The sequence below is a fragment of the Chiloscyllium plagiosum genome, chromosome 1 (genome assembly GCF_004010195.1).
Source record: "Chiloscyllium plagiosum isolate BGI_BamShark_2017 chromosome 1, ASM401019v2, whole genome shotgun sequence".
Lineage (NCBI taxonomy): Eukaryota > Metazoa > Chordata > Chondrichthyes > Orectolobiformes > Hemiscylliidae > Chiloscyllium > Chiloscyllium plagiosum.
This window is the reverse complement of record NC_057710.1, coordinates 32,450,166-32,464,836: the sequence shown is the minus strand read 5'-3', so window position 1 is coordinate 32,464,836 and position 14,671 is coordinate 32,450,166. Positions and strand designations below refer to the sequence as shown.

Here is a 14,671-nt window from a genome sequence, read left to right as displayed (position 1 = left end):
TTCTTTCATGGGTTATGGGCTTTGCTGACTGGGCCAGGATTTATTGCCCATTTAGGGTGTAGGTTTGCTCACTGAGCTCAGCGAGCAAACCTATGCCCTAAACCTCAACCTGAGCTACAAATCTTGCATTTATTGCCCATTCTTAGTTGCTAGAGGTAAGTTACTTTGTGCAATATTCTTAGCTTCTGATCTACTCTTGTAGTCACTGTATTGTTTTGGCCAGCCCAGTTCAGTTTCTAGACAATGGTAACTTTGCAGGGCATAGAATCTCCTACTTTCAGCTGCCAAACAATGACGGTTAGATTCTCTCTTGTTGGAAACAGGTACCTGCCTGGTACTTGTAGGGTACAAATGTTATTGCCTATTGTCAGCCCAAGCCTCGATATTGTCCAGGTCTTGTTGCAGTTGGACGTAGGCGGCTTCAGTATCTAATTAACCTGTCCAGCAATGTCAAAACACACGGCACGGTGGCAATGGGCGGCACGTTGGCACAGTGGTTAGCACTGCTGCCTCACAGCGCCGGAGATCCGGGTTCAATTCCCGCCTCAGGCGACTGACTGTGTGGAGTTTGCACGTTCTCCCCGTGTCTGCGTGGGTTTCCTCCGGGTGCTCTGGTTTCCTCCCACAGTCCAAAAATGTGCAGGTCAGGTGAATTGGCCATGCTAAATTGCCCGTAGTGTTAGGTAAGGGGTAAATGTAGGGGCGGGTTGTGCTTCGGCGGGTCGGTGTGGACTTGTTGGGCCGAAGGGCCTGTTTCCACACTGTAATGTAATCTAATCTAATCTATGACCTCTGTAATTGTGTCTGTGTGTTACATTGTGAGCATGGTCGGCAAAGTATCATGGGCTGTTTTTCATTAGAAGCAGACAATGATTGGCTAGCCATCAACTTAAGGAAGACAGAGATACTTCACCTACCACCAATTTCTAACTGCACGGTATTACTGTAACTGTCAATGACATTCTTGAAGACTGAGTGGATAACAAACTGCCCCAGAAGCACAATCGCTTGAAATGTCTGTACTGACAGCAAGGTGGTAAGCAGAATTGCCAAAGCAAGCTCAGCACTGGCTTATTTATGTAATGGAATGAAAAGAAGCAGCTGAGGAATCAAACTAACAACAAAACTGCTGTGTACAAAGTTGTAATAATACACACCCTGCTAGTGCCTCTGAGACACGAACTACCAAAACCAAACATATTAAGCAACTGGACGTATTCCATGAGATGCATTCAGAAAATCATGGGCATCAAATGAGAGGATAAAATGCTTAATAATAAGGCAAAATGCCTGGAATTGACACATTCAAGATCAGAGATCAGCTCAGATACAACAGTACTAAGGATAAAAACCTAAACTTGGGACACAGGCTGCAAGGTAGGCCAAGATTAAGACTTAAGGACTCTGAAGATGAACCTGAGGAAATCAGCTTCCACAGGTAGTTAGAATGTAAAACTCAACACACACAAGGTATGGCTATCGCTGGTCTTGCTGTGAGGTCATTGGTATAAGCATTACTAGCTTTCTTAGCTTGATAGTCATTAAAAGTAATGCATTGGCTGATGTGGTCCTTACTTTCGTTGCTCCTGTTTTGTCAGTAGACCACTTCTCTTGCCTTTCTCATAATTTCTCATATAAAGATATATACAAAAGACTTTGATAATAAAGGGAAACCAATGGCAACTGTTTTGTCATCCTTCACAGTTAGCAATCATTTGAGAAATATACTCTTGATATCATCATGGTATCACAACATGTGATCCAAAGGGTCAAATATTCTGTCTTACTCAGGATCACTTGATACATGACATGCTACTGAAAACATGTTTCTTTGTCGTAACATAATAGCTTAATGTAACTCTGTAACTTAGGTGTCTATAAAAGTAATGTTTGTACATAATCGTCAGCTGTAATGAATGTTTGCTGGATTCTTTAATACGGTGATATCAACACTAGTTTCTAATGTTACCAGGGATAACATGGGTGTAACATCATGTGGGGCTTTTTAATCCACTGCATTTTTTTTGACAAAATCTCAAAACTGCAGAGCTTTGAAATTCTCTCAAAATATTTTACAATCTATAGGTATTTAAACTCAAATTTGATAGATAATTACTGCCTTAAAAAATGAAATACCTTACCTGCTCTGTCTTTGGTGCTGTCTTATATTACATATATTCACCCTTCACCCAGATTTTTCAAAATAAAGAATATTTTCAATGTTATAGACAGTACTTGGGAATAACCGGACGGAGTAAACACCAGCCCATTAAAAACAAAGCCCAGCATATAGTTAAGATTGGTTTATTCACAGGATGCTTAGCTAATTCCTCTGGGACATTAAGTCTTTTTTTTAAGTCTGAACATTTTTATTTATTTTCCTACTTGTCTGTCTTTGCTCGAAGGCCTCTGGGTGGGACTTGAACTGTGAATCATCTGACTCAGTGGTGATCGAGCTACACTGAGCCAAGGTATCACATCATCAAAGTCGTGCTAAAAAGGCAGAACCTTCAGCTCTGCAAATTCCTTCTACTCATGGAAAGAATGAGAGCAGCCCTGTCAAAATTTGCAATCAACAGTTACAATACATATTAATCACAACACAATGTCGCCACCCACTGGCAAACATAAGTTGCATCAAAAAAGTGTCAAATAATTCTAGCCTGATGCTGGGTAAACACAATGTGATGGATTTAATATACAATTTCTCCTTCTGCATGATCCACAGTCCTATACGAAATATTTTTCATTATACAATGCAAAGTTCATGGCTAACATCTTTCCCAGGCAGCACAAAGTGTCCCTATTGGCAATCGAATTCACAACATTCCCACAGCAACTACTGTTTGGAGAAAAGAAATTGTGGCTGACTTGCCGCAGTCATGTGACCTCTACTTCCGCAGTGTGTGCAGCCCATGCAACCACTTGAAACAAAGATCAGGAATAATGCAGCTGATAATGCGTGGACTTTCACAGCTGTAAGAGAGCCGACCATTGGAAGAAATAAGTTTTTAAAAAGCAGTCTGCAACTTTGAATTACTGGGTGAGTCAAAATGGCTGAGAGTTTTTCACTCCTTCCTGCTATGGAAATGTGAGACAAAATTGTGGTTCTTTCCACTCTCAGTGGCAAAACTATGAAGTAGCAGAAGATTGAGAAAGATTTTAAGCATATAACTTTCAGTACTGGAGAAAGATGTCGTAACACTGCCTAGATCTCAATGAGGATCCGAAAAGCCAGACTGCAGACATTTTTTTAAAGTATTGGAAACACACTTTGAACCCCTTATTAATGTTACGTATAAACCTTGTTCAATATCAGGGTTTGGAAAGAGGGAGACTTTGCAACAGTTTGTGCAGGTACAGCTGAATTTTGGAAGGTATGACAAGAAAGATACTCATTTTTGTTTATAAACAGTAACAAAATTCTCTTGATTATATATTCTTTGAAAGGTACACTTTCTGGAAAGCTCTGATCAGGAGTAACCATGGGGCAAAGTCTTATGGTCACTCCCCTGGAATGCCACACTCCTTGTATTGTGTTGGTGTAACTCAGCTATCTATACAAAGGAACCACAGATGAGATGTCTATACTCAGCTAGTTTGGGACAAAGGAAACCAACATGAAATGGCACTAATGGCCTCAATAGTTATTCTCTAAAACACGCATCTCCCTACCATCATGAGTAGTTGAACTCAATTCATTCTATAAAGGCAAGTTATTTGAAGTTACTCCTTCATTGGAAGTGCTGGAGAAAAACACACTGACATCATTCCAGTTCACCTTCTTCCACCTTGGTCATCACATGGAATTGTTGACTAATTGTAGCGAATGTTATCAAGTAGATTACAACAGACCCACAGAATTGTTCCTATGGAGATCAAAGCCATTCGGCCCATTGTGTCTGCACTGGCTTGCCAAATGAGCCTCACGAATTAGTGCCGTTTTCCCACCACTTCCCCATAACCCTGCATTTGTTTCTATTCCAACAATCACCTATAGCTGTCCTCAGTGCTTGACTGAACGTGTTCCCATCACGCTTCCAGGCAGTGCACTTCAGACCTAAATCATTTGCAGCGTGAAAAAGTTTTTTTCACAAATTGGATTTACTTCATTTGCAAATCAGTTTAAATCTGTGCCCTCTTGTTTTAGATCCTTTTATCAGCAGGAAAAGTTCCTTCCCACCTTTCTGTCCATAACCCTTATGATTTTGAAAACTTCTAACAAACTTCTAACTTGCTATTAGTCTTATCCAAGAAAAGGAGTTCCAACTTCTCCAAAACCTCTACATGTCACCAACTATCTTAATAACTGAAGTGTCTCATCTCCAGACCCATTCTCATTAACCTCTTCTGCATTCTCTTCAATACGTTCACATTCTTGCTAAAGCATGGTACCAAACTGTTCATAATATTCCAGCTGAGGTTGAAGTAAATCTTTTGCAAAATCAGTCTAACCTCCCTGCCATTGTATTCTATGCCACTCTGGCAGCGCTAGAGACCCGGGTTCAATTCCCACCTCAGGCAACTGTCCGTGTGGAGTTTGCACATACTCCCAGTGTCTGTGTGGGTTTCCTCTGGGTGCTCCGGTTTCCTCCCACTGTCCAAAAAATGTGCAGGTTAGGTGAATTGGCCATGCTAAATTGCCCGTAGTGATAGGTGGAGGGGTAAGTGTAGGGGAATGGGTCTGGGTGGGTTGCTCTTCGGAGGGTCGGTGTGGACTTGTTGGGCCGAAGGGCCTGTTTCCACACTGTAAGTATTCTAATCAAATCAATCCCAGGGGCTACTGTATCCATTATTAACTGTTCCCTCCACTTGTCCTTCCACCTTTAATTCCTTACACCAGATTTCTCTGCTCCAGCATACCCTTTGGTTTAATAATTTCCATTTAATAAAGTCTAGAACATGGAACATAGAAAGATACAGCACAGAACAGGCCCTTCGGTCTACGATCTTGTGCCCAGGATTAATTCTAATGTAAAATAAAACAACCTAACCTACGTACTCCTCAATTCACTGCTGTCCATGTGCATGTCCAGCAGGCACTTAAATGTCCCTAATGACTCTGCTTTCACCACCACCGCTGGCAACGCATTCCTTGCATTCACAACTCTCTGCGTAAAGAACCTACCTCATTATACCTTCCTCCTAATATCTTCAAACTATGACCCCTCGTCCCAATCAACCCTGCCCTGGGGAAAAGTCTCTGGCTATTGACTCTATCCATGCCTCTCATTATCTGGTATACCTCAATCCAGAGAGAAAAGTCCAAGCTTATTCAACCTTTCTTCATAAGGCAAGCCCGCCAGTCCAGGCAGCATCCTGGTAAACCTTCTTTGCACCCTCTCCAAAGCCTCTCTATTTTTCCTATAGTAGGGCAACCAGCACTGGACTCAATATTCCAAGTGTGGTCTCACCAGGGATTTGCAGAGGTGTAGCAAAACCTCACGACTCTTAAACTCGATCCCCCTGTTAATGAAAGCCAAAACACCAAATGCTTTCTTAACAACCCTATCCACTTGGGTTGCATCTTTGAGGGATCTATTTACTTGAACACCAAGATCCCTCTGTTCCTCCACACTGCCAAAAATCCGGTCTCTTCCTGTTCTTTCTATAAAAATGCAACACATAGATACAAGGTGAGGAAAACCTCAGAGATTTTCTTTGGCCACTTAAAATCCCATGCTAAGAATATGTACTGTAAGTGATTAGGTTAGATGGCTAACATGGTGTGTTATTTAATCTATCTTTGGCAAAGTAATTGGCTTGAAAATCTCAAACAATTCCAGACTCCTGACCCTTTTAAAAGGTATTAAACAAAATAGCATTCTTTAAATGGGTTAGATTGAGCACAGTACTTAAGAATCTCTTGCACAAGCTGAATGAGTGAGCAAATGCATGGCTGATGTAGTATAATGTGGATGAAGGTACGTTTATCTAAAAAAAACCCAGGAAAGTTAATAGTTAACTGAATGGCTGTAAATTGAGAGAGAGAGAGAGAGAGAGAGTGAGAGTAAGAGTGTGAGAGTGAGAGTGAGAACATCCAGTAAGACCTGGCTGTCCTTATACATTGAAAGTAAGCATGCAGGTGCAACAGACAGTAAAGAAGGCAAACTGTACTTTGGCCTTCATAGTGGGAGTGAAATAACTTCACGAAGGTCAGTATCCTGTCACCAAGTCACCCTTTAGTTACACGCACGTAGTACATGACTCTGACCCAGCCAGCACAGGGCTGGCTCCTAGTGAGCAGAACCTCTGACAATCCTGTTTATATCTGTCAGCCAGGACTCCCCAATTGGGGCTATTAATCTGATCCAATCAGGGAACTAATATTCTATGAGATCCACCTGGCTGACATCGTTCCAATCTCTATAGAGAGGATTCAGTTACAGGAACAAGATGTCTTGCTGCAATTGGACAAGGTCTTGGTGAGACCTCACCTGTAATACTGTGTGCAGTTTTGGACCCTTTATTTGAGGTAGGATGTTCTTGCTATAGAGGGATTCAGCAAAGATTTACCAAAATTAATTCCTGGGACGGCAAGACTGACGTATGAGTACAGATTGAATTGGTTAGGGCTGTATTCACTTGAGTTCAGAAGAAGTTGGGGGTTAAGGTGCGGATCTAGTAGAACCCTATAAAAAAATTCAACAGGACTAAAACAGGATAGGTGCAGGAAAGATGTTTGGGGGAAGGGGAGTCTGGAACCAGGGGTCATAGTCTAAGGGTATGGGGTAGATCAAATAATATAGTAGGAAGGCAGGAACAGGCTATTGAGTTACATGATCAGCCGTGAATCGTACTGAATTGTGGAACTGGATCAAATGGGGCCTGAATAGACTGGTTCCACACTATATGGAATTCAATGATTTCTACATTCCATCCCTTCAATGTTCACTTTGATCTTTTCCCTCCTTTGTTGCCCTTGTTTCTTTGTTGTGAAGTTTCACATGATTCAAAATGTAGTGTTTATTAATACTAATTGTCTTCATGTGTATTTCCATCGGGATTGTCCATGCATCCTTTTGAAGTGTGTGGCAGATATGGAAGATAGTGGGAATTGAGCTGGACTGCATATGAAACCTCGACAGGTGGAAGAATTTCAATTGGGGTATAAATTTGGAATTGAATTCTAGCCTCAGTAAAGATATCTGTGACAACTATCATTGATTGTTGCAAAACCCCACTAATGCCTTTCAGAGAAAGGAGCCTTTATGTGACTACAGACCCTCAGCAATGTAATGATTCTTAACTGTCCTCTGAAATGGCCTAGCAAGCCACTCAGTTCAAAGGCAATCAGGAGTGGGCAACAAATACTGGCATTGCCAGCGATGTCCACATTCCATGAAAGAATAAAGGAAAATCGAACCTTGCTATGGACTGTAGCTGGGTTGACAATCACAAAAAGAATAAGATATTAATTGCCACATGTCGTCAAACTGAGCAGCAAGTGGTTCTCAATGCAAACATGAGAGGCAGTAGTTTTCTCTACATAATCCAGAGTCTAATCCTCTTCTCCCTGCTGGTATTAATAGCAAATTCTCTTTTAAGAATGTTCAGTGGCTCTGCTTTAACAATAGTTCATTGCTGACAGTTTTACATTCTGACCAGTCTCTGTCTGGACAACATTTTTCTATTCTCTGCTTAAATTCTTTCAGTGATCACCTTCAGTTTGTACTGTACAATGACCACTGATAGTCAGATCTATCAGGTCATTGCTATCTTTCTGCAATCATTCTCAAGATTTTCATTCATTGTAAAAATTGTAACCATGCACTTCCCAAATCTTTATAGGATTTTGTACCAAGAAACACCCACAATGAGGTTAACAATGCTCACTATTAAGGAGTGAATCAAACTGCAACTTCTGGCATCTGCACATCTCAGAATCACAGAATTATTACAGTGCAGAAGGAAGCCATCCAGCCTGTTTTGTCTACATCAACTCTCTGAGCATTTTGATTAAGTATCCAAGTCCTGTTTGTTCCCCACATTTTGCATATTAGAGTACAAAGAGCAGAATATCAGAGGAAAAGGCCCTTCGGCCCACCAAGGTTACGCCGACACATGATGCCTTTTCCACCGGACATTAGGATTTAACGAAATCTCTTCCGTACATCCAATATGGTGTGGTAATTTTAAACATAGTCACTAGATGGCAGAACAGGCTACAAAATTTTAAACTCTTCAACTCCCCAGATCTATCAGGCCACAGCACTGCTGAAAGTAATTGCTTTCAGTGGTTTTAGTTACTCCTGAAGCTGCAGGCATGTCATTGTATGAGGATTTAAACCAGATGTACAGCATCAGTTGCACTTACCCTTACAAAGCTACATAATAATTTTCAGCCCAGTTATTTTCAGATTCCAACCCAAACTACAGAATTGAAGGGACAAGCTACACTGTAGAGTCCCAACTATAAAGCTTCAAAATAACAATTAACATGAGAAAAACCTTGCTCCCTATTCCACAGCCACATCCACTTGATATTCCATAGAACTTTGCCTTTTCAAGCACCAAATCCTGATCTGACTCCAATATGGAGAATGTAAACGGGTTTGCAGTATGACATTCACATGTACCTGCCGCACAGGAAGCACTTTCTCCAGGTCATTCAAGGTAATGTTTCCATCCTCTTCAAACTTTCCCTTCACCATCCTGCACAAATGACAAGAGGAGCAGCATTAGTCCAGAGACTTTCAATCTCCACAGGCACAAAGGAAAGGCTGATGATGTTCTAGCAAGAAGGTGCTGACTGCTGCAACTCAGTAGGCAGCTTCTCCCCAACACAGAGAATGAATACATGTGTTTGCAGAATTCACCTATTCCCTTTCATAAATACCATTTGCAATTTTTAAAATACTTAAGTTCTTCCTCCTATCCCGCCTTGTGCTACAATTTAATTTTTCCATCCACCCATTCACTGTAGAATTCCCCTTACAGTACATTCATTTCCCTTACTGCAGAGTGATGAGGAGACAAAAACAATGACCCATCAAGTGAAAAATTAATTTGCCCATGATCCTCCCAGTAGAATTCTTTGGAGTACATTAACCGACTGAGTCATAGAAAGCAGAAGTAGAAACAGTTGAGAAAAGTTTATTTAAAAATCAGTCAATATTTCTGAACCGACAATAAGATGGTGATACTGTAGTAGAGTTCTCTCATGAACTTCCTTGCCTGTTTTTCTCCAAAGCCGTTTATCTGTTCCAATAAAATCAGCTGCCTTAAAAATAATGCCTAAATTACTCCATTTAAAGAGTAACGGAACATTAAAATGGTTTTATTTTTAAATTTGTGAGCTTCAGTGAAGCCATATCGACATAAGCAGCTCTCCTTTCGGATAATTCAGAGATCAGTGGTTTTGGGTTGAAACAGGAAAATTCAAAACCTTTTTACAAGCACATGGCAGATTAATCTCTTCCATAAAAAGAGCAGTATTAGTCCATCAATCCTTACAGGCACAAAGGAAAAGCTGATATTCAAGCAATTGCAGTATTTCTGACACTGCAACTCAGTACGCAGCTTTGCCCCAACACTGACAATGAAACACATGTTTTTGCAGAATGCATCTATTTCCCTGGAGGTGTTTTCAACTTAAGTATTTTTGTTGAACAGTACGGTGGCTCAGTGGTTAGCACTGTTGCCTCATAGTGCCAGGGACCCAGGTTCAATTTCACCCTCGGGCAACTGTCTGTGTAGTGCCTGCACATTCTCTCTGTGCCTGCGTGGGTTTCCTCCTGGTGCTCGGTGTCCTCCCACAGTCAAAAGATGTGCAGGTTAGGTGGAATGGCCATGGGATCTGGAGGGTTACAGGAATAGAGAGGGGGTTGGTTCTGGGTGGGATGTTTTTCGGAGGGTTGGTGTAAACTTGAGCCAAACGGCTCGCTTCCACGGTGTAGAGATTCTGTGAACAATTATTGATTGTTTGGATCATGTAGGTGCAGCATGTAAAGGAAAATCAAACGAGGAGGACCACACACTGCTTTACACAAATACAATCTGCATTTACCAGGTGTTTAAGAGCTGAAAGAGCATTATGGAAAGAAACTTGCAAGTAATATCAAATCGAGCAACAATAGAAGTGAGTAGTCAGGGCCAACGTAGGCCCATGTAAAAGTCATAAATGTGGTAGAACAGTCGAAATAAAGAAATGAAGGACATGCTGACTAATTACTTTCAGTATTGATGATAGAGGAAGATAAATAGCATGTCAGACATTTCAATGAGAAAGGAGTTACTGCTATACCTCGTTATTTGCAATGAGGTGATCTATGTTTCAATGGGAGGACATTTGAAGGAGAGCTATCCCTGCATCATTACGTTTAGGTGGATTGTACAAAAGGGCAAGGAATGACTTAGAATAAGAATAATTAACCAAGGAAATGCCAACTCTAACAGGGTGAGAGTGGGTCAGATAAATTGGAATCAAAGGTCGGCAGGCAAAATGTGAAGAATGGTTTGCCTTCAGTTCGACAAAAGTATATTCCTATGTAGTGGAAACGCAAGGCAACCAAGTCCAGAGGTCCCTAGATGACTGAAGAGATAGAGCGTAAGATGAAGGAGGAAGAAGTGTGTTTATGAGCGATGACAGTGGATAACATGACAAAGATTCAGAAGGTTCAGAGCAGAAGTAAAAAACACACAAGATAAGCAAAGCAAGAGTCTGAAAAGAAACTAGCAGTTAACATAAATGAGGCCATAATTTTCTAAACTTCCTTGGACTGACATTGGTGCCAAAGGGCTGGAGAATTGCAAATCTTTGTCAAAAGAAGGTGTTAAGGTTAGTCAGTCCAGCAACGACAGACGCCAGTCACTGACTTTTCTCTATATGCAATAAGTCAGAACAAAATTAATTGTCACTTGAGAAAAGGCATGTCAATTAAAGAGAGCTAGTATGGATTTGCTAAGGAATAAAAAACAATATGGCAGCATCTGTGAAGAGAGAAACAGAGTTAACGTTTGAAGTTTGACATGATGTTCAGTTCAGGCACATTTCTTTCAGCAGGAGCCAGAGGTAAGAGGCTGTACTAGGGATGATTTAAAATTGAGCGTGGGGGCTCTCAGGCCTAATTTTGGTTCAGGCAGGTTCCTTTCAGGAGGAGCCAGCAGCTACCCATTCCGGGGAAGTACCCTGCTGAAGTCACAGGGAGATATGGGGGCAGAGTTCCCGATGGATTGGTACTGATCAGGCGCTAGTTCATATTAATCCAGTGCAACAGTTGAACAAAGTCAGAAGTCACATGACACCAGGTGACTTCAACCTGGTGTCCAACAGACTTCACCTGAAGGAGCATTGCTCCAAAAACCTGTGATTTCAAATAAACCTGTTGGACTATAACCTGGTGTCATGTGACTTTGTCCACTCCAGTCCAACACCGGCACCTCCACATCATGGCTACAGATGAAGGAATCACACTGCAGTACAGGGTATGTGTGTCTCAGTTTTTCTAAAGGTTGGTACAGTTAGTGTATCTTCTGGTTAGTACGGGGAGTTCAGATATTAAGTTGGGGGATGCTATTTGTTCAAAAGTAATAACTAAAATTTTAATTAGCCACCTAAAAATTAACAGAGGGTTACGCATCTCAGTTGGTGGTGCTTTGTGTTCCACCTACGAGATGTAGGCAATCATGGACATGGAGGCTATCCAGATAATTACACCTGCAGGAAGGGCACCCAGTTTCATCTGCTCACTGAACAAATGGATCAGCTTGAGCAACAGTTTGAGGAACACACAAATGGTGGACAGCGACATAGATAGGATTCATAGAAACATGGTCATACCTAAGGTACAGGAAAATGTGGAAGCCCCCTGCAGCTGTCCGCCTGTCAAACAAGCATTCTATTTGAGACTGACAAAGGGATTGGCCCATCAGGTGACAGCAGCAGCAGGCACAGGAGCGGCCCTATGTCTGGCCCTGCTATACAAAGTGTAGCAGAACAATGGTAATTGGAGATTCAATAATCGGGGCACAGACAGGCACATCAGTAGCCGCAAGAAAGACTCCAGGATGGTATCTTGCTTCCTTGCTGCCAGGGCATAGAGATCTCTGAGCAGGTACAGGGCACCCTGAAACAAGAAGGGAAATGGACAGAAGTCATTGACCATATTGGCACAAATGACAAGGTCCTGCAACGACAATTTAGGGAGTTTAGTAGTAAACTAAAAAGCAGGATGTCTAAGGTCGTAATCTCAGGATTACTTCCCATGCCATGTGCTACTGAGGTGAGGAACACAGACACAGTACACTTGAATACATGGCTTAAGAGTTGGTGTAAGGGGGAGGGCTTCAGACTTGTGGATCATTGGAATGTCTTCCAGAGAAGGTAGGACCCGTACAAGAAGGACGTGTTGCAACTAAACTGGAGGGGCACCAATACCCTGGCAGGGAGGGTCTATTGTGCCACTTTGGAAGGTTTCAACTAGTCTGATGGGGGGTTGGGAACCAGAACATTAGATCAGTGAGTATAGAGACTTGGGAAGAGCTTGAGTCTAAGTCAAGTATAGTTAAGAGCAGTCAGGGTGAAGTTGCTCAGCTCAGTGGAATTGGAGGCTGGGATTCTATTTGTTTCAAAGAAAGAACTATAGCAGGTAAGACAGGTGAACTTAGAGCCTGGATTAATGAATGTAATTGTGATGTTGATGGTATCACAGAGAAATAGTTGAAAGAGGGACAGATTTGGCAGTTCAACATTCCGGGGTATCAGTGATTTAGACGAGACAGAGGAGGAAGCAAAAGAAGTGAGGGAGCATATCACAGCTGTGTTGAGGGAGGACTCCCTAGAGGGATCTTGCAGTGAGGCATTATGGGTAGAGCTCAGGAATAGGAAGGGTGCAATCACAAAGCTGGATTACACTACAGATCTCCCAACTGCCCATGAGAGATAGAGGAAGAGATATATATTCAGATTCTGGAAAGATGTAAAAATAACAGGGTTGTTCTGATAGGTGATTTTAAATTCCCTCATACTGACTGGGAGTCCCTTAGTGCCTAGAGTTTGGATGGGGAGCTATTTGTTAGGAGTGACCAGGAAGGTTTATTGAAACAGTATGTGGATAGTCCCAACAAGGGGAGGCCATATTGAACCTGTATTGGGAAATGAGCCCAGCCAAGTGATCAAAGTTTCATGGGGGAGCATTTTGGGAATAGTGACCATAATTTTGTAAGTTTTTGGATACTTATGTATAAGGACAAGAATGGACATTGGATGAAGGTGCAAAATTGGGGCAACTATAACCAAATTAGGCAAGAATTGGAGAATGTGGATTGGGAGCGGCTGTTTGAGGGTAAATTCACATCTTACATGTGCAAGTGTTTAGAGTCCTATAAAAATGAAGGACAAGAATGGCAAGATTCAGGAACCTTGAATGACAGGTAGAATTATCAGCTTAGTCAAAAATAAGGAAGCATACCTAAGGTCTAGGCAACTAAATATAGAAGAATATAGAGAAAACAGGATGGAGCTCAAACAGGGAGTTAAAAGGGCTAAAAGGAACCATGAAATATCCTTGGTTAGCAGGGTTAAGGAGAGTCACAAGGCATTTTATTAGGAGCAAGAGGGTAGCTAGGGAAAAGGTAGTGAAGGATAAAGGGGGGATCCAAAGGAAATGGGTGAAATCCTTAATGAGTACTTTATGTCAGTAATTACCAAAGAAAGAGAGGGATGTGAGGGATATTGAGATTAGGGAAAGGTATCTGAATACACTTAAGTGGGTCAAAATAATAAAGGAGCAAATGTTGGGTGTTTTGAAATACAGTAAGGTAGACCTGTTCCCAGGCCCAGACGGGATCTATCCCTGGATCCTGTGGGATACAAGAGAGGAAATAGCTTAACAGATATCTTTGCATTCTCTTTGGCCTCAGGCAAGGTTCCAGAGGACTAGAGAATGGCCAATGTTGTTCCTTTGCTTCAGAAGGAAAACAGATAATCCAGGAAATTACAGGTCTATGAGCAGTGACGGGTAAGCTGTTGGAGAAGACACTGAGAGACAGGGTTTGGTCACATTTGGAAGCAAATGGACTTGTTAGTGATACGCAGCATATGTTTGTGTGGGGAAGACCATGTGTCACCAACTTGATTGGGTTTTAAGAAGAACTGACAAGAATGATTGATGAGGGAAAGGGAGTAGGTATTGTCTACATGGACTTTGGTAAGGCATTTGATAAGGTATCTCATGGCAGGCTGGCAAAGGAGGTAGAGTCTATGTGATCTAGGGTGAGCTGGCTAGATAGATATAAAACTGGCTCGGTCACAGAAGATAGAGTAGTGGTGGAAGGGTGCTTTTCAGAATGGAGATCAGTAACTAATGGTGTTCTGCATTGTTCAGTACTGGGACCTTTATTGATTGTAATTATATATAAATGATCTGGAGGAAATGTTGGTGGTCTGATTAGGAAGTTTGGGGAATGACACCAAAATTGGTGGAGCTGCAGATTGTGAGGAGGATTGTCAAAGAACACAGCGGGATATAGGTAGATTGCAGATTTGGGCAGAGAAACGGCAGAAGTTTAATCTGACAAATGCAAGGTGATCAAATTCAAGTGTGCGAATTATACTCTAAATTGCAGAATCCTTAGGAGCATTGACACAGTGAGGGATCACAGCATACAGGTCCACAGATCCCCGAAAGTGACAACACAGGTGGATTTTGTGGTCAAGAAGACATACAGT

At 41.8% G+C, this 14,671-nt stretch overlaps 1 protein-coding gene across 4 annotated transcripts in view; it reads right to left on the bottom strand.

Annotated features, from left to right (window-relative positions):
• ctif (CBP80/20-dependent translation initiation factor) overlaps nucleotides 1–14,671 on the bottom strand; it is a 233,642-nt gene that overhangs the window by 96,220 nt on the left and 122,751 nt on the right. For all 4 annotated transcript variants that reach the window (XM_043717817.1, XM_043717726.1, XM_043717902.1 and 1 more), the window contains one exon: nucleotides 8,580–8,655. In XM_043717817.1, the coding sequence (XP_043573752.1) occupies nucleotides 8,580–8,655 (76 nt within the window). The remainder of the gene's footprint in view (nucleotides 1–8,579; nucleotides 8,656–14,671) is intronic.